Genomic DNA, 17,235 nt, shown 5'->3' on the forward strand with positions numbered 1-17,235 from the left:
TGAGATGACATCTATTAGGTCCCCATTGTTCCTGACGCTGTTGTGGGGCTTTTCATTGTCTCCGCTTTGGGGCCGTTAATTAACAGACAAGCCCTGTGGTCTGCGCTGGCGGGTATGTGCGAAGGGCTTGGAGGCGGGGGTGGGAGAGGGGTGATGCGGATCCGAGGGCATTATTATGAGCGTCATGATCATTATGACGAGACTTTCCTCTCCGGCAGGGGTGGACGGGCGTTGTCGTGGAAACCGCGTGCTTAGAAGTAACAGGCTTTTTTAAGGTTGCCGGGACGTTGACATCCCTTAACCAATGCCTGCTTGACGATCGCCACACAGTGGCCTTGGAGACATGGACAAAGAATCGGTACTCTGCGAGGCCTGTGATGGTTTTTATTCCAGTTTTTCCCTCTGGCTTGCTCTCCATCTCCACAAACGGCTCATAAAAATAATAATAATAATAATAATCTACCTTCTGGGGTGCTGCCGATGTTTGATATTGTGACTGGGCATGGCCACGGGGGCAAAAACGTATATAAGAACCCATTGAGCCATGTGCTTACGATTAAGTGTATTTGATAGCGCATACGTTATAGTCAATAAAAAATGTTTAATTTCAGCCTTTTCTTATCACCTGGAGATTTTTTTGTCCTTTCAACAGCACTCAGGTGACATTTGAAGCGGGGCAGCAGCTTGTGCCATACACCTCTTGAATGCCAGTGGATCACAGGCCTGGTATCGCCGAGTCCTCAGCGCTGTCCGGAGAACCCAGTGTTTTCTCCCCATTGGACAGATTAGAAGCTGAGGCTCCATGAGAGCAGTGGCTTGCCCAGCGTCCCCATGGAAGGGGTCCCTAGCCATGCTCTCTGTGACCCCTAGCCATGCTCTGTCCACCTTAGATGGGCATGCCTCCTTGACCAAGTGAAATGCATCCAGAAGATGAATTCTAGAACAGTAGCTTTCTGGAATCCATCCCATATAGGGAAATTAAATATAAAAGACAAAAGGAGTGTCTCTTGTTTATTTTGTTTGTTTGTTTGTTTTTTAAAAAAGGTCACAAATGAGTAGTGAGAGTGATGTGTCTCATCCCAAACATGCTGTTTGTCCTGCTCATTACTTAAAAAAATTACTTGCTGCCAAAACCGGTTTGGCCCAGTGGATAGAGCATCAACGTGCGGACTGAAAGGTCCCAGGTTCGATTCCTGCCAAGGGCATGTACCTTGGTTCCTGGCACATCTCCAGTAGGGGATGTGCAAGAGGCAGCTGATCAATGTTTCTAGCTTTCTATCCCTCTCTCTTCCTCTCTGTAAAAACTCAATAAAATATATTTTTTTAATTACTTGCCTATATTGGGGGAAAAAAAAAAAAAAAAAAAGCAAAGCCAGACTTCTGCAGTCTCTGAGAAATCAGAGCTGGCTACTCTGGGCCCATATTCCCATGCATACACTCTCCAGCTCGCCCTACTCTCCACCCAGCCACCTTCACTCACTAGCGGGTGGCCGCTACAGTTGGATGGTCTGGCATTCATTCATTCTCCTGCAGGGAACCATGCTCCAGTCTTCCTCTTGAGAACCACCCCCTTTTCTACTCCTAGTGCAGGTACTTTGAGGTGGGTTGAATCCATCCCTGGTTCTAATGACCCATGCAGTTCAGTACTGACAGATCCTGGCATCATACTAAATCTAGCCACAACGATTGGCATTAGCTCAGAATTGGAAATATGACCCCATCAGAGCCAATGAAGGTGCAGAGAGGCCAACTGAAACCTAAGGCCACACAGATCTCAGACTTAGTGCTATGGCACACTCACATTTGTGCTCTTTCTATTAACTTACATTTAGTTTTCTAACATAAAACTGTGTGTGTGTGTGTGTGTGTGTGTGTGTGTGTGTATTTTTCATTTCCCAGCACTCTTTTCTGCAAATGGTATTTTCACTCTCCAGGGACTTGAGGCAAACATACGCACAGCCCCCAAGTCATCAGCAATTTAATTTATTTATTGTACTTAGGGAGTGGGAAATAATGCAGGCCCACTAAGGATCAAGCAAACTCCAAGAAAATTGCATAAATGGGATTTTTAAAAAGCACACAAAACAATCCTAAGACAATCAATACGTATCAGAACATAGTGAGAGAGCTGGGGGTTGTGCAGGAAGCAGTGTGCTCAGTAGGATCTTAGACACATTAACCAAACTCAAGTCCATCCCCTCTCCTACACAGCTCAGCCTCCTGGGCCCACAAACCAAACCATAGTGCCTGGGGATGAGTGAGCAGGAGAGACAGACAGAGAGAGAGAAAACACTCTGGTTGAAGTCGAGGCATCATCGGGAGATCCCTGCCTCTGATTCTGGGTGGTGTGAACCAAGGGAACTCGTTTGGCATTAAGCACTTAATCATCTCCTTCCTCGCTCTGGCTTCCCTTTGACACTAAGAGGAAAGCACCATCCTGGGGGTGGCGGGGGGCCTCCTCGCTCCCTCACTGCTGCTCCTGGACCCCCCTGCTCAGTGCCCGCTGCATATGTCTGGCCAGATGGCCTAAACGCTTGGCGGCAGCCTCAGCTGCTCAAGAACATGGCTGTGCTTAACCTCATCAACTCGACTCAGCGTCAGCTCCTCCCGGGATGGAAGTGTGATGCCCGTCAGTCTAATTAGTTTAATGAGGGCTGAGGGAGCTGGTCCACATTCTGAGTTGGTTGCACAGAACAAATGGGTTTGCCTGGCTCCCTCCTGGACCATCATTTCAGCATTCAGAGGGAGAACTGCTCTCTGCCACCATCTCAGGAAGGGGCTGTCCCTCCCTTCTCCTGGGAGAAGTGGGGCGCTGTCCATGGTACCAACGTGGACTAATGTCCCCGAGTTCAGTTCTTCCAGATGTGTGTTTCTCAGCAAGGAGAACTCAGAGTCCCACCACACTGGCTGGACATTGAACCCGCTAGAACCTGAGCCCTCTAGCGTAGGAACTCCGGCTCCCATAAAAGGCAGGGTCTGAGCATTTTACCTAAAACACAGTCTTCAAAGTGGGGTGCACGGGAGGTCCTGTAAGGTTTGGGAATAAAACAGGAGGATACCCATTTGTTTGTTTCCATCTTTGCTGTGCTTTACAATAAATGAGAACATCTGCATGGGAAGGGGGCGCTCCTGATTCTTCTGAGAGGGGCATGTGGCCAGCAACGTTTGGAGACAACAGATCTAGAGGCATGAAGGCGCCAGCCTGGGCTTCTGGACCTGGGGAGTCCAATGAATGGGGTGGAGGAGGGGCGGACAGGAACCGTGGTGGTTTTAGAAGTCTGGGGTTGAGCCAAGCGCAAGCCTCCTGAAGAGGGGAGCCGCCCTCCTTCCCCCTGGCTGGCCCGGACAGACACTGCGCTCCAGGCAGGAGAGAGGCAGGCTGGGTAAAATGCTTTGTGGAGAATGCTGCACCGAGGGTGGGGACGGGGTGGGGGGACGGAGGAGGAAGAGGGAGAGCACTCCTCTCTGGGGGAAGCTCCCCACTCACCTCCACAGTGGGGAGGTGTTTAAGCATCAGAGAGCTCTCCCGGGTAGGCGCCAGGGGCCTCCTCAGACCGGGTCACCACCTTGAACTGGCGCCGGAGAAATCCCCCATAACGCTTCTGGTTGTCCCACTTGAGCTTGGGGCGGATGCGCCGCAGGAAGCCACCGTAGCGCTTGTATAAGTCCTCGTGACCCACCCCATCCCCCTCCCCGGCCCCCTCCGAGCTCCGCTTGGGGTATTTGCGCAAGAAGCCCCCGTAGCGTTTGACCTGCTCCCTGGGGTCCTCCTCGCCGGCATCCAGGGCTCCAGCTTCCAGGGTGTCATCATTCAGCTGAGCGTCCCCCATCAGCTCCGGCTCCGGTTCCTCCTCCATCCTGCCAGGGAGACCCCCGAGCCTCTCGGCCAGGCTCCTGCTCAGAGCATCGTCCTGTGCCGGAGAGCCGAGTGCGAACCCGCTTTCCTGCAGCTCTTTCAGGAAGGGCCCCCCGCGCTTGGCCAGCTCACTGTACACCTCCTCCAATGCTGCCTTGCTCTCTGAGTCTTCCTCACTGTTGAGCCCCGGGGGCAAGGCAGTGAGAAGGGACAGGATGGCCTGGCACCTCTCCCACTCCTCAGTGGGTAGGAGGACAGCCTGGCATTCCAGGGAGCAAATCTGGAAAAGACCCCAAAAGTCATGTCACCTCCACCAAACTGTCAAAGCATGTGTGGTACCCCCCTACCCAGTGTCTGAGAAATCAACCTAAGCTGTGATGGCTAAGCCCCTGCTGTCCACTTTGATGCTTCCAACGGTGCATAAAGGTAAGTGACTCTGTGCCTATGTAGGAGATGAGGAAACAGATGTGGACAAATGGAACAGCCTTCCCAAAGCTGTTCCCCTGTGGCTCCAGGGGGCAATGCCAACACCAGAAGTAAGATCTTCCCAAAGTGCCCTGCTGAGCTCACCTGTCTCTTCCACTTCTGACTCCAGAGAGAGCAGTGGGTCCTTTCCTAGGTGTGTGGGAGCTGCAGGCACTTTAAAGAGCAGGACAAGAGCCATGCAAAATGGCGAAAAGAACACATGAGGGGACGCTTGAGGATTCATCAAATCTGGGGGACAACAGTATCTACTTCATAGGAGTGTTGGGAGAATTCAAACATGATGATGATGAGGAGGAGGATAACATGATGATGACAATACTGGACAACTCTGGAACTGGGACCCAGGCAGTCTGATGTCACAAGTCCTCATGCTTAACCTGCTGGGATCATATAAGGGCTGCACCTGGCGAGCTGTGCTCATCTCCATAAAGAATGGCTAGAATTGTAAATTTAAAACTTTGCATCATCATCATTATCATCATCATCATCATCATCATCATCATCATCATGTAATGGAATCATTCCCCTTTTGCAGATGAGGAAGCTAAGGTTCAGAGAGAAGGTTCCAAGGTCATGGAACTAGGAAGTAGCAGAACCAAACCTGCATTTTGTCCACCACACCCTCGGTACCTCTACTCCAGACTTCTGTCACTGGAGCAGAACGTGGGGAAGCTTGACTCAAGGCAAAGCCAGTACGGTTGGGTCAAGGGATTTGCTAAGACCCAAGAGCAGGGTCAAGACTTGGATCCCATTGACCAGATCCTGGTATTTTAATATTTAGGGGAGGCAGAAAGAGCTCCTTCCACGGGAGCGACTAGAATTGGAGGAGCCCCTCAGCACACCTCATGAACCACACTCCTGGTTGCCAGGCATCAGGCTCCCTGGAAACCTGAGTCAGCCTCAGACCTGAGTCAGCCCGAACTGCTGAGGTCAGGAAAGGGAATGGGAGCTAGCAAGCAGCAGTCCCAGGCCCCCAGGCTGACCACAGAGCAGGGCATGCCCTGCACAGATGGGACGAATCTACAGGACAGGCGCACCGCTGCCCAGGCCTGCCTTCTTCCCACTCTGGGTTCTGTACACTGATGGGACCTTCCACAGCCCGGCACCCAGGAGCCTAGCCTGAAACCTACCAGGGGGTCGATGGGTTTGGGCCCATCCTGGGTCTTCACAGCACACAGTGAGCAGCGGGACAGGCAGTTCTCTGAGGCTGAGGGGAGCACGAGGAGGCAAGCAGCCAGCACCAGCCCCTGCCACTCCATCCTGTCTTGGTTCTTCCTCCTGGGAGGGGAGAAAGAGCAGACGATGAGATCTGTGATCGCCTATCCTGCGGGGTGTATCCTGAGCCCACAGTTAACTCGCCAGTTCATACTGGCAGGCTACAAGGCAGGCATTCTCATTCCCCCTCTACAGAAGGCAAGACAGAGGCCCAGAGAGGCACAGTGGGGGCCCCAGGCCAAAGATCAAGGGAGGTGATAAACGTGCAGTGAGTGCCTCTGCTATGTGCCAGGAGTTTACTACACAGCTCACATTTAATCGGCACAGCCGCTCTGAGGGTGGTTAGGCTGTGCCGTTGGACAGATGGGGAAGTTGAGGCACAGGGAGTGTGTGTGGTGTGTGTGTGGGGGGGTGATTGCCCACACCACTGGGCAGTGCATAAGCCAGGACCTGACCCGAGTTAGTCATCCTTCAAACCCCATTTTGACTACATCCCAAGACAGAAGACATTGGGCCATCTGCTTTCCTGAGTTCCTGAGGCTTCCCTCACCTACCTGTCCTCCACTGCTCAGGCCGCCCCCAGGCCAGGCCTTTCTGCTGGGTAAGGTCTCTGGAATTTGCCTTCTCCACCCCAGCACTTCTACTCACCCTGGCCACCTTCACCTTCCCCTCCCCGCTGGCCTCCCTGCCTCCGGTTCCTTCTCTGATCCCTCCTGCTCACCCTGCTCAGCCATATCCATTCTTGATCAGACCTCCTGGGGCAGGCCACGCATGGCCCTTCTCCTAATGTCAGGGACAGCCTCAATCCCACTCCTACACCCCAACACTTCAGCTCTGGGTTCCAGCCACATCCAGCTACTGAGTTACCATATGACTCTATCAGGCCCTGTCCCACCTCTGGGCCTTTGCACATCCTGTTCCTTCTGCCTGGAAATAGTCTGTTAAAAGTTGTTTCTTTCATAAACCAAATATCAAGACCCAAAGCTATTCAAATGGGGTCACAAGGCAGTTCCCCCAACTGGCAATGGGAAGTTTCCCCAAGATACCCACCCGGGGCAGGGCTCCATGCCCCTCCCTGCCTGGTCCTTGTAGCCCAAATCTTCTAATGCCACTGCCAGGAATGGCTGTCCTCCTTCCCTCTTCCAAGGGCCCCATTTGCTCATGTGTTCAGGGATTGGAAAGATTCCACTGGGTGCCTCAGAGCCGCACGCTGCAGCACAGAGCAGCTCTCCCTCCTCAGAACCCACAGTCGGTTCCCCCATCAAAGCCAGCCTGAAAGTGGTCCCAGCCAGTATTTATGAAGCCCCTACTGTGCTTCAGGCCTTGAGCGACACCCCTAAATTCCTCGTCTCATCTATCCCTCCCAGTGAGGGGGCACTTCCAGTGCGATGAATTGCCCATCCCTCCCGCGAATGGAAGCTGGGATGCACAGTCATCCTGTTTGACTCATCACCAGTGTGCCCTTAATGATCCCAGTTTCTAGAAGAGCTGACTCATTGACAGCCGAACCCTCCCTGAGGCCCAGAGGGCCCCACGCACAGGTCTTCGACTTGTATATTGTTCTCAATCCACTCGCCAACTCTGAGATGGGCATCGCTATCCCCACTTTATAAACCAGAAGCCTGGAGCTCAGAGGGGCGTGGTGAGCCCCCTGAGGTTGCAGAGCAACTAAAGGTGAGGACACAGGTCCGTCTGCCTCTCTGGCTGGGCAAGAGGCTGCCCTGGTGCGGGCGGCTCAGAGAAGAGAAGGGAGGGCGGTGACCTGTATCCCTCCCACGTTCGTCCTCGCCTGCCCTCGAGTTTCTCTCACACTCACTCTACCAGCTGCTGACAGGACTTGGGTTCCAGGTGGGTGAGTGGTGCCTCTTCTATGCAGACACAGAGCAGGCAGCTCATGTTTTCTTTGATTCCAGAGACGGCGGGGCTGGGCTGGGCTGTTACAAGCTGAGCAGCGAATTAACCAGCTGCGGAAGGAAGCCTGCCCTGCCCTCTGCCTCCTGGCCGGAGGCTCCCCACACAGCGAGGTGGCTGCAGTAGGAGGTCTGATTTGAACACTCCTTGTTGTCCCGAGCAAGACCAGTGTCAGCATCCCTGTCTTTCATCCGTTAGCTTTAGAGTTGACAGCAATCATTCTAGCTGGTCTAATGGTTGTTGAGCACTTTGGAAGCTCTGAGCAATTCTGAGGATGAGCTCGTTTATGCTCACAGAAACCGCATGCTGTGAGCACTGCTGTCCTGCTGCTTTACAGAGGAGGAAACTGAGTTAAGACGCCTGCTGAGAGTCAAATGCTCGCTCGTAGGTGGCCAACCTGGGATGTGTACCCAGGCGGGCTGGCTCCTGGAGCTCACCTTGGTAACCAGGGTTACTGCCCAGCCCCCTCATTCCACCCCTCCCGACCTCCTGCTTCTCCCTCAGGGGTCCATAGCAGTCTCCGCCTGGCCCCAGAGCATTGCCTCTAAGGGCTTTCCTGCTGAGAAGGGCTGACACTGATCAGGGCACACCGAGTCCCCTACGCATCTTAATGTAAGTGGTCTTTATAACAACCCAATCAGCTGGGACTAATATTCTCCCCATTCTACATCGATCGATTTCCATGAGCCTGACCGGGAATGGAACCCGCAATCTGGGCATGTGCTCTGAAGGGAAATCAAAACCAGGATCCTTTTGTGCACAGGTCGACCCTCCAACCAACTGAGCCACTCAGACCGGAGCAAGCCCTTTCACCCTGAGGGCTCAGCGTTCCTTGGAAGGGAAAACACTGCTTGCCCTATTACCTCCTCTTGATGATATTTCTATATTGTATTCAGAGGGCTTGGAGGAATAGCGAGCTTTTTTGTTTAAAAAGCCAGCGTGGAATAATAATGGCTTGATTTAACATTGCAATTATCTCCCCAAGCACTTTATCGCATATGATTATCCCTATTTGATAGGAGAGGAAATGGGAAAAGGTAGAAATGAAATCACTTGTTTAAGGTCACATCACGAATCAGTGGGGAAATGGAGCCGGAGCTGGGGCCTCCCACACCGGGCGTGACTCGCAGGGAGGGAATGGCGTCCTCTCAATGACCCTCTGCAGCAGGCATCACAGCAGCCTGTGAGCCCTGCGCTGCTGCTCGGTGCGCCCGCCTCCCCCCCCCGGAGCCCGCCTGCCACAGGGACCATGATTACAGTCTCAGGTTCCAGGAGGAAGAGTGAGAACCAAGTGACAAAGTGCCTCCAAGGTCCCGAGCACCATGGGCAGGGTAGAGCTGAATGTCACTGTTAAAGGCACAGTCATGGGGCCAGGGTCATTGCTGTCTGTTTTGGTTCAATGATTGCATGTTAACCCTCGGGAGAAGCCATTAGCCTGGGCACTGTGAGTCCCATTCTCTAGATGGGGAAACAGAGACTCAGAAAAGTGAAATGGCTGGGTCAAGGCCAAAAGGCAAAGCAGAGCAGAAACTGCCTGACAGTCAGTCTATGACTCTGCTCCCCACACCATCCCTGAGGTGTAGGTATGCACTGAATGTCCATCAACCCCCTCCACACACACACCCCCACACACACCACCAAACTATCATATTCCTGAAGGTGAGGCTATTTCAGGAGTTTTATTTCACTCAGAGATATATAAAGTTCACCCTGGCAAGCATGCTCAGTAGTTAGAGCATTGGCCTGTGCTCTGAAAAGTCATGGGTTTGATTCCCAGTCAAGGGCACACACTTGGGTTACAGGTTCGAATCCGGGCACAAGCAGGAGGCAACCAATTCTCTCTATCTCTCCCCCTCCTCTTTCACTCTTTAAAAAAAAAAAAAAAAAAAAAAATCAATCTTTTCTCTTAAAAAAGAAAAAATACATAAAGTTCATCTTTGTGGGTCTCTAGTGGGCTGGCAAAGGGACACCCCAAAACTAGAGACAGTACTTTTGTTAGGCCTTCAGCGTCATTAACAAAGAATGGATGATCATCTAATGGGGGATGGGGAGCTCGGATCTGAATGGAAAGTGACCCCATTACTTAGTTCTGCAGGAATTAAAACACAGAGCATAGGAAGAGGACCCACACCGAAGTTTGGCCAATCTCTCGGGCTACTGGTCCAGGAACCAGAGCAAAAGAGCCTTGCCTGTGATGGTCACTGTGGGACTGTTAACTGCACTTCTACAAGAACGTATTTCACAAGGACTCACATGGAATGCCCACCCTTTGATTGGACAGAGAGAAATGACATCTAGAGAACCAGAGTGAGATGGGACAGGCTGACAGATCTCAGGGGAGGGCGGGTGGGGAGCCGGGAAGAGGTTAACCAAATAACTTATATGCATATATGGGTAACCCAGGACAGACAACAGAGTGGTGAAGACCTGAGTCAGGCAGGGCCTGGGATGGGGATGTCTGTACTACTGTCAACAGTAATAAAGAAAATAAAAATGTGAGGTGATAAACAACATGGGGAAAGGAAGTAGATATGAGAAACAGAGATGGAGAATGAATGGGAATGAGACGAAGAAGGTACAGGAGAAGGAAGGGGAGAAGGGCAAAAAGAGGAGGGAAGGGAACAAAATGAGAGAAGAGGAAGAAAAGGAAGGGGACCTTGACTCAGGAGGCTGACCTACTATGTGAATCACAAACATCAGTTTTCTCCTCTGCCAGTGCACTGAAGACCCAACTGCATAACGCCTGTTCCATAAACCCTTGTCAGGTTAAACGGAACTGTCCAGGAATAGGTCAAGGAGCCAAGTGATGGCAGACAAGTTGCCCCTGGCAAATAAGCCTGCAGCCTGCAGCCAACCTAGCTGGCCAGCAGGAGGGCTGGATGGGCTCAGAGAGAAGCCCCCACGCCAAGAGATGTGTCTCCTGGGCCATTTCCCCTCCTCCTGCCAAGCCAACAGCATCATCTGCACCCAGAGGGGGAGGAGTTAATGGGGTCCACCTGAGAGGAGCAGGGACCCCTCTCCATCCCCGGGGCCTGATTCTGGCTAACCTGGGTGTCTCCAGTGAGGTTTACCGCCCACCACGATGGCCAGCTCTGTCTTCGCGAAATCGTTTCAGACCTTTGTCAAACCCGGTGAGATTACCCATCATTTATGGGCCGAGATGAGCGAAAATGATGAGAGAAATCAGCTGGCTGGACACACTTGCTCAGACACGCATTGAAATCAAACCACCAGCTATTGATCCCGCTCAGACTGATGGAAGACATCTAATAAATACAACAATTGTGTGAGAATGACCCGAGGAGGTTGGCAGTGGGCCGGAGAGTCGGGGAAGATCGATCCAATGAAGAAATAAAGTCTCCTGTTGTGTGGAGAGAAGGGGGCGGGGAGGAGAGAGCCGTGCCCGCTGCCCCACAAACAGAAAAAATAGGCTTTAGGTGCTTCTTTGTGGATATTACACACAACCTAATGAGTGAGGTGACGGAAGATTAGAGCAGATGGCGGGGGAGGGAGGAGATGGGGTCCAACACTGCCACTGGGAACAGGGAAAACCTGAGCAGTCCAACCAGCATTCATTGAGTACCTAGTAAATGCCAGGCATAGCCTAACAACATAGGTCTCACAACAGCCCCAGGAGGCGAATGGGGGAAGAATTAACGCTCAGAAAGGGGCAGCTACTATCCCCAAATCACACAGCAAATGAGTGAACGGATCTGAACCCAGCACTGTCTCGGGTGTTGTGAGGCAGACATGTAGATGCTATACGCTATATGGAGTTACCTCAAGACTAATCCCTTTCTCTGTGTTTTAAGGAAATTGCACATTTCTCCCACAGCCCCAGGACTGGTCTGTTTGCCTGCTCCTGTGAAATGTGCTGGGTTCCCCGGGAACCACTGGGACATTCGCTCCCAGCCTCCGCCAGCCGGCAGATCACAGGACTTACCTGCCACCCCTCACACCGCTAGCTCACCTGGGGCAAAGCGGTGAGATTCCTTCCACCAGAGCAAACCTCTCCAGGCAGGGCGACTCACCTGCTCAGGCTGCTGCAACCGCTCCCCTCGCAGATCTCAAAGCCTGGAGATAAATGACCTGCAAAAACAGAACAAAAGGCAAGAAGATGGGGGGACTGGGTTGGCAGGTTCAATAGTGAGGCGGGGGTGGGGGGGTGTAGGTGGAGTGGGGAGCAGGAGGGAGGAAAGGAAGATAAAAGCATTCACATTCTGAAACGGCACGGATCTGGGCTGGAATGCCTGTCAAATGAGAAAGACAAGCCTTGTCTATTTTACCAGCCCTCCTGAGAAAGATGGAAAGGAAGGCTTCGATCTGTGGGAGGGGAACTGAAATCAGACCCAGTAACGGAAAGAGCTCGTTCCCCTTCCAAGCTCAGGGGCTTCGGAAAGGCATGTTTGTAAAGATCCCGCATGAAAGATGCCCCGGAAAAAGTAGCGGGTCTCAGAATCCAGCCTCAGAGTCCTGAGCAGGCTCCCGTGCCACCCCCCAAGCCCCCATCCTTCCGTGCCCCCCAGCCCCAAACTCAGTGGCTGTTTTGCTACAGTCAAACTTTAAGGCTCCATAACACTTCCCTTGAGGGTGGATATCTTGACCAGGAAGCCAAGGGCTCTTTCCCGCCTGACTAGACTCCTGGGGCTGCAATTTACATGAAAGCAACAAGTCCTTTCAAAGTGAAAGGGACACGCGCAGCCCTCTGAGGCTCTGCCTGCTGGAGGCTGGCGTCCCTCTCTTGCCCCCCAACAAGGCGGCCCCACACTTCATTTCTGGGTGGAATCAGGTCCCAGAGAGCCACTGAGGCACGCGCTCTGTCAGCAATTAAACTGGATCTAAGAAGGACGAACCTGTTGTGCGTTGATGTACATGACTCGCGGTAAATGCCAGAGCCTGGGGCCTCATTAGCGTCCCTGAGCCCTTGTTCTCCACGTCCGGTGCGAACCGCTGACCTTTGAAACCACCCTGATTAGCTAACGCGCTCCCTCTGTCCACCCGGGGGCCGGCCCCACGCTCCCATGGGAACTGCTGGGGGTGGACTAGGACCAAGGAGACCCTGGAGCTAACACGGAGGGTGGTCCTCCTGGAGAGAGAAACCCATCTGTATCAGCCGGGGCTGAGGGGAGAGGGACATTCCCAAGAGCGGTCTATCTCCCCCTGATTTGTCTTTGGTAAACTAGTCTCCGAACTGCAACTGTGTCTTCTCGGTAATTGGATGCAAACCCCAGATCCCCCAGCCGGAGCGCCCACCACCACCAGGTTCCGAGGACCCGCACAGCAGAACCCAAAGAGATTCCAGCACCCTGCTGGGCCTTACCTGGGCTCTCTCTTCTTGGTCCTGGGCAGCTTCTGCCCCGGCAGGGAGCAGGTGGCAGCAAGTGTTCGGTCCAAGATCCAAGGGCCACCCGGACTGTGGCTTGGAAGGAGGTGCCAAAGAGGCGGCTGCGAGCACCACCAAAGCCCCTTCGAGTGGCAGTGCTGGTGCCTCACCCCCCTTTTATGGATGAGAGCCTCCCCCTGTGGCTCAGCCCTTGCCGAGCGCAAGCTGCTCAGAGCCAATGGGGAGGTAGCGCTGAGCAGTCAGAGGCGCGGAGCCCAGGGCCCTTCAACTTGAACTCCCTGGGCCCCACACAATAGGCTTCGTGACGGGGATGTGGAGGAGGCAGCAGTGCGACGGGAGGGGTGGATTCCGGGTGGAGTGCTGTTTGTCACTTGAAATCCGGCCACTTCATTCTTTGATGCGTTTCCAAGAGAGTTTCACGGGGGAGGGGGGGGGAGGGGGGAAGAGAGAGGTAGGCGAGGACAGAGGCAGAAAGAGTCAGAGAAAGACAGAGCCGCCGGAAGGGAGAGAGAGACAGACAGACACATAGTCAGATGGACATGTGGTTTTGGGGGTGCTCGTGGGAGGGGGTGAAGGAGAGTGAGAGAAAGAGAGAGACAGATGGAGAGAGTGTCAGATGGATACAGAGGCAGATGGAGACAGACAGAGTCAGACAAACAGAGAACAAAACAGAAAGATTCAGAGAGAATAAGAAACAGACACCACGAGTGCCCAGAGGGTCAGCGATGAGGATTTCCAAAGAGACAGGGAGACACAGAATCCAAGGAAGAGAGGGAAGGAAACCAGGGAAGAAGCGAGACTCGGAACCCTCACAGACAGACACGCCCGTTGAGACAGAGGCAGAGGGTCCGGGGACACAGGAAGAGAAGGGGAAGTGGCCTCGGGGGCCGGCAGGGCTTGCGGCACCTGTGTGGTGTGTGCGGTGGCAACTCCGTGTATGGCAGGTGCACGCGTGTGCCGGGATGTGTTTGCGCACACATTTGTCTGCAAGCGACAGTCGATGCTGAAACAAGCCTGAGCCGGTGCCAGGCACCAGCAGCCCTGGCAGGAGGACAGCCCTTCCCACAGCCAGGAGCTGCAGTTGACTTTTCTCTGGCGGCAACACAAAGCGAGTGCCGTGAAACCCCCCTTAAAACATGGGCTGCGATGTCTCTGCACACACGTGCCGGGCGGGGGGCCTACCCGCCTTGAGTCCCCTCGCCGGGGCCAGCAGCAGCTTGCAGGCTGCGCTCGTCATGGCGACAAACACCCTCCAGACGGCAGGGTCTCCGCATTGGAAGAGAGCATGGGAGTCTCTCCTCGGGCTACAGCAGACACTTTCTGGTGGGAGGCACGACTGTTTCAGAAGTCTGCCAGGGGCTGCCCATTTTGTGGGCACTTATCTGCACCAGGCAGCGAAGCCGAAGCAGTCGGGTTTAATCCTCCCGACCTGGCCAGGGGGTGACTGCTATCCACACCTTGAGGATGAGGGAAAAGAGCCTCAATGGCTGAGGATCTTGCCTAAAGACATGCAGTCGTCAAGCTAGAACCCAAACCCGGGTTCCATCTGACCCCAAAGTCCCTGACCACTCCCTCTCCCCTCCATGGGCAGGAAGCCTGGATCTGCCCACCATGGGGGGAGGCTGGGAGCTTCCTTCTCTGAGACTCAGTCTCTCCACCCGCACAGTGTAGGAGACGGCTGTGCCTAATAACGTGTAGGACGTGACTTTTTAAAAAATATATTTTATTGAATTTTTACAGAGAAGAAGAGAGAGGGATAGAGAGTTAGAAACATCGATGAGAGAGAATCATTGATCAGCTGCCTCTTGCACACCCCACTACTGGGGATGTGTCCACAGCCAAGGTACATGCCCTTGACCGGAATTGAACCTGGGACCTTTCAATCCGCAGGCCAATGCTCTATCCACTGAGTCAAACTGGTTTTGGCTAGAATGTGACTTTGATTCCTAGCTCTGCCACTCACCAGGGAGGGAGACCTTAAAGACTTGTCCAGCTTCAGCCTCAGTGTGCTCATCTGTGAAATGGGGGTAATGGCATCCAGGGTACCGGGCTCTCGTGAGGGTGAAACGAGAGGACGTGTTGTGCAACAGCACTTAACGCAGCAACACTTCCTGAGAGCTCCACCCCCCGGTGGTTTATCACATCCCCCGTGCTCTGACACATGCCCGCTTCTCCGGGGCCTCATCCTCTCCCAGTTCCTTCTGAGGAGGAAAATGGAAGGGGCTGTTTGCCGAGCACCTACGTACTATGTGTGAGACACTTCCCATGGTTCACCGGACCCTCACAGCAGGCAAATATCCTCAAAACGATAGGCAGCTGAAGTGCTAGGAGGTCCTAGCCACACAGGGAGGGAGGAGGAGTGGACCCCAGCCCCAAAGCTCAGCCCCTGCACACCCTCCTCCAGCCTCGGGAAGAGGTCTCCCTCCTCCCTCCTCCCCCCTCCCCCCCCCCCCGGGGTGGGACGGGGGGGGGGGGGGGAGGGGAGGGGAACTCCTCAGCACCCTGTCTTCCTTCTCCTCCTGCTCCCTATTCCCAGGCAGCACACTGGGTCTGACAGGCAGATACAGACGACTCCCAGGTGCCCTCTGTGGAAGTCCCAGCCCCAGCCTCTGATGGCCATGGCCAAGGTCTAGCTTTCAGCCTAGCAACCCTAGGACTTGGGTGGAGTCTGTTTGCTGATTCCCTGGCAATATGAGAGCCCGGAGTAAGCTTCTTCTCCCCTCCCTCAAGTGCAAATCCTCACTGCAGTTGCTCTCTACCCTCCTCCTCCTCCTCCACCTCCTCCTCCTCCTCCTCCTCCTCCTCCTTTTCCTGAGTTCTGCCTCTATAAGCTCTTGGTAATAACGTTGGAATAAACAACGACTCCAAGAGGTGGGATAAATGGCTTCCATTCCTGGAAGCCAGCAGGCACTGGCCCGGAGGAGCGGGGCCTCGCTTGGCTATTGTTCATCACAAAGAGAAGGAAAGGCAGGGAGGCTGGCGGTGCTGCCGATGAGCCTGCTGTGAGCCATTACTGTTGAACATCCTTCGCCCCCGGAGCCTATTGTCTGCCTCACGGCAAATGGTTCACTCACTTGCTTTTCCTTTCCAGTCTGCAATGTCCTTTGCACCCGCACCACAGGACGAGGCAGGACATGGCTTCCTCCCCTGGCCCCAGAGAGGCCTGCCGGACAGCTCACCCTGTCCCAGGCTCAGGGTGCCGCCGTCACATGGCAGCCTCATGGGACGTGGGATGGGAAACCATGGAGCCGGCACGGGCTCCCTGGGACTCGAATCCTGACGCTCCTGCTTACTCACTCTGTTGCAGCTCATGGATGCCGGGGCTGTCTGAGCTCCTGAGTCATCTGAAGATGGGAGGACCACCCCAGCTCCATGCCGGTGTCAGGCCCAGCTCCAAAGCCCCAGCACGCTCCCTTCCCTGCATGTTTGCAGTGCACGGGGTCTCCGCTTCACTGGACTATGGACAAGGCAGCGGTTGAAACAACCAGCCCTGAAGCATTCTGTTAGGGATAAGGAAGAACTTGGCAGAAGACAGAAAAGTAAAACCAAAGCACAAAACCAGTATTATATATATATATAATTTCAGAGAGGAAGGGAGAATAAAAAAGAGAGAGAGAGAGAGATAGAAACATCAATGATGAGAGAGAATCATTGATTGGCTGCCTTCTGCACATCCCCTACTGGGGATCAAGCCTGCAACCCTAGGCATGTGGCCTTGACCAAAATCGAACCTGGGACCCTTCAGTCCTCAGGCTGATGATGTTCTCTATCCACTGAGCCTAACCAGCTAAGGCAGAAACCAGTATTTCTTAAGGGCTTTTTTACATGCCAGGCCCTATTGTAAGTCATTTACTAGTATATCCTTGCTTTTCCCAACAACCCTGCAATCAAACCCCTACCCCTACTTTGCAGAAAAGGAACGGAGGCTGGGAGAAGGGGAGTCACTGGCACAGACTTTTGGGCCTGGAAAGTGGCAGAGAACAGCTGGAAAGCGGGCCGCTGACCTCCAGGCTGGTGCCCCAGCCACGAGTTATATTGTTTCCCAGCTTCTCTCTGCCTGGGCTCCGTCTCGCCCACAGAGCTCTGTGTATTTTCTCTGTTCGCTTGTTACACGGGAAAGGTAGCAGCAGGTGACAGGACCACGAGGGAGGATTTCAGTGGAGTTTAGTCCCCCCTCGCCCATCAGCTTCCAGCCTCCTGCATCTCTCTTTCTGCCGCAATGTGCTCGTCATGAATCTCAGAGGACCTGCGGAGCCGTGTCTGTGTGTGGCTGCCGCGGGAACAGAAACCAGAGTCAGAAGCTGTATCAATACTCAATCTTCTCTCTCTCTCTCTCTCTCTCTCTCTCTCTCTCTCTCTCTCTCTCTCTCTCTCTCTCCCTCTCTCTCTCTCTCCCTCTCTCTCTCTTTCTCTCTCTCTCATA

At 53.8% G+C, this 17,235-nt stretch overlaps 1 protein-coding gene across 2 annotated transcripts; it reads right to left on the bottom strand.

Annotated features, from left to right (window-relative positions):
• Positions 1–1,967: 1,967 nt before the first annotated feature.
• Positions 1,968–13,176, bottom strand: PDYN (prodynorphin). 2 transcript variants are annotated; one of them, XM_036419658.2, is made up of 4 exons: positions 12,789–13,176; positions 11,500–11,557; positions 5,473–5,617; positions 1,968–4,136 (listed from the first exon to the last, which is right to left on the bottom strand). In XM_036419658.2, the coding sequence occupies exons 3-4, from the start codon at positions 5,599–5,601 to the stop codon at positions 3,507–3,509; spliced, it is 759 nt and encodes a 252-aa protein (XP_036275551.1). In that variant the 5' UTR covers positions 5,602–5,617; positions 11,500–11,557; positions 12,789–13,176; the 3' UTR covers positions 1,968–3,506. The 2 variants fall into 2 exon arrangements, with proteins under 2 accessions (XP_036275551.1, XP_036275550.1); XM_036419657.2 differs by having other exon boundaries at positions 5,473–5,620; positions 12,789–13,174.
• Positions 13,177–17,235: the final 4,059 nt, after the last annotated feature.

Source organism: Pipistrellus kuhlii, unplaced genomic scaffold (assembly GCF_014108245.1).
Source record: "Pipistrellus kuhlii isolate mPipKuh1 unplaced genomic scaffold, mPipKuh1.p scaffold_m20_p_6, whole genome shotgun sequence".
Classification (NCBI taxonomy): Eukaryota; Metazoa; Chordata; class Mammalia; order Chiroptera; family Vespertilionidae; genus Pipistrellus; species Pipistrellus kuhlii.

Bases quoted from the DNA above. Each gene is read 5' to 3' on its own strand.
- PDYN (XM_036419658.2), bottom strand. From the start codon at position 5,601: ATGGAGTGGCAGGGGCTGGTGCTGGCTGCTTGCCTCCTCGTGCTCCCC. The intron at 4,137-5,472 runs GTAGGTTTCAGG...GGTCTTTTCCAG, and splicing joins CCAAACCCATCGACCCCCTG to ATTTGCTCCCTGGAATGCCA.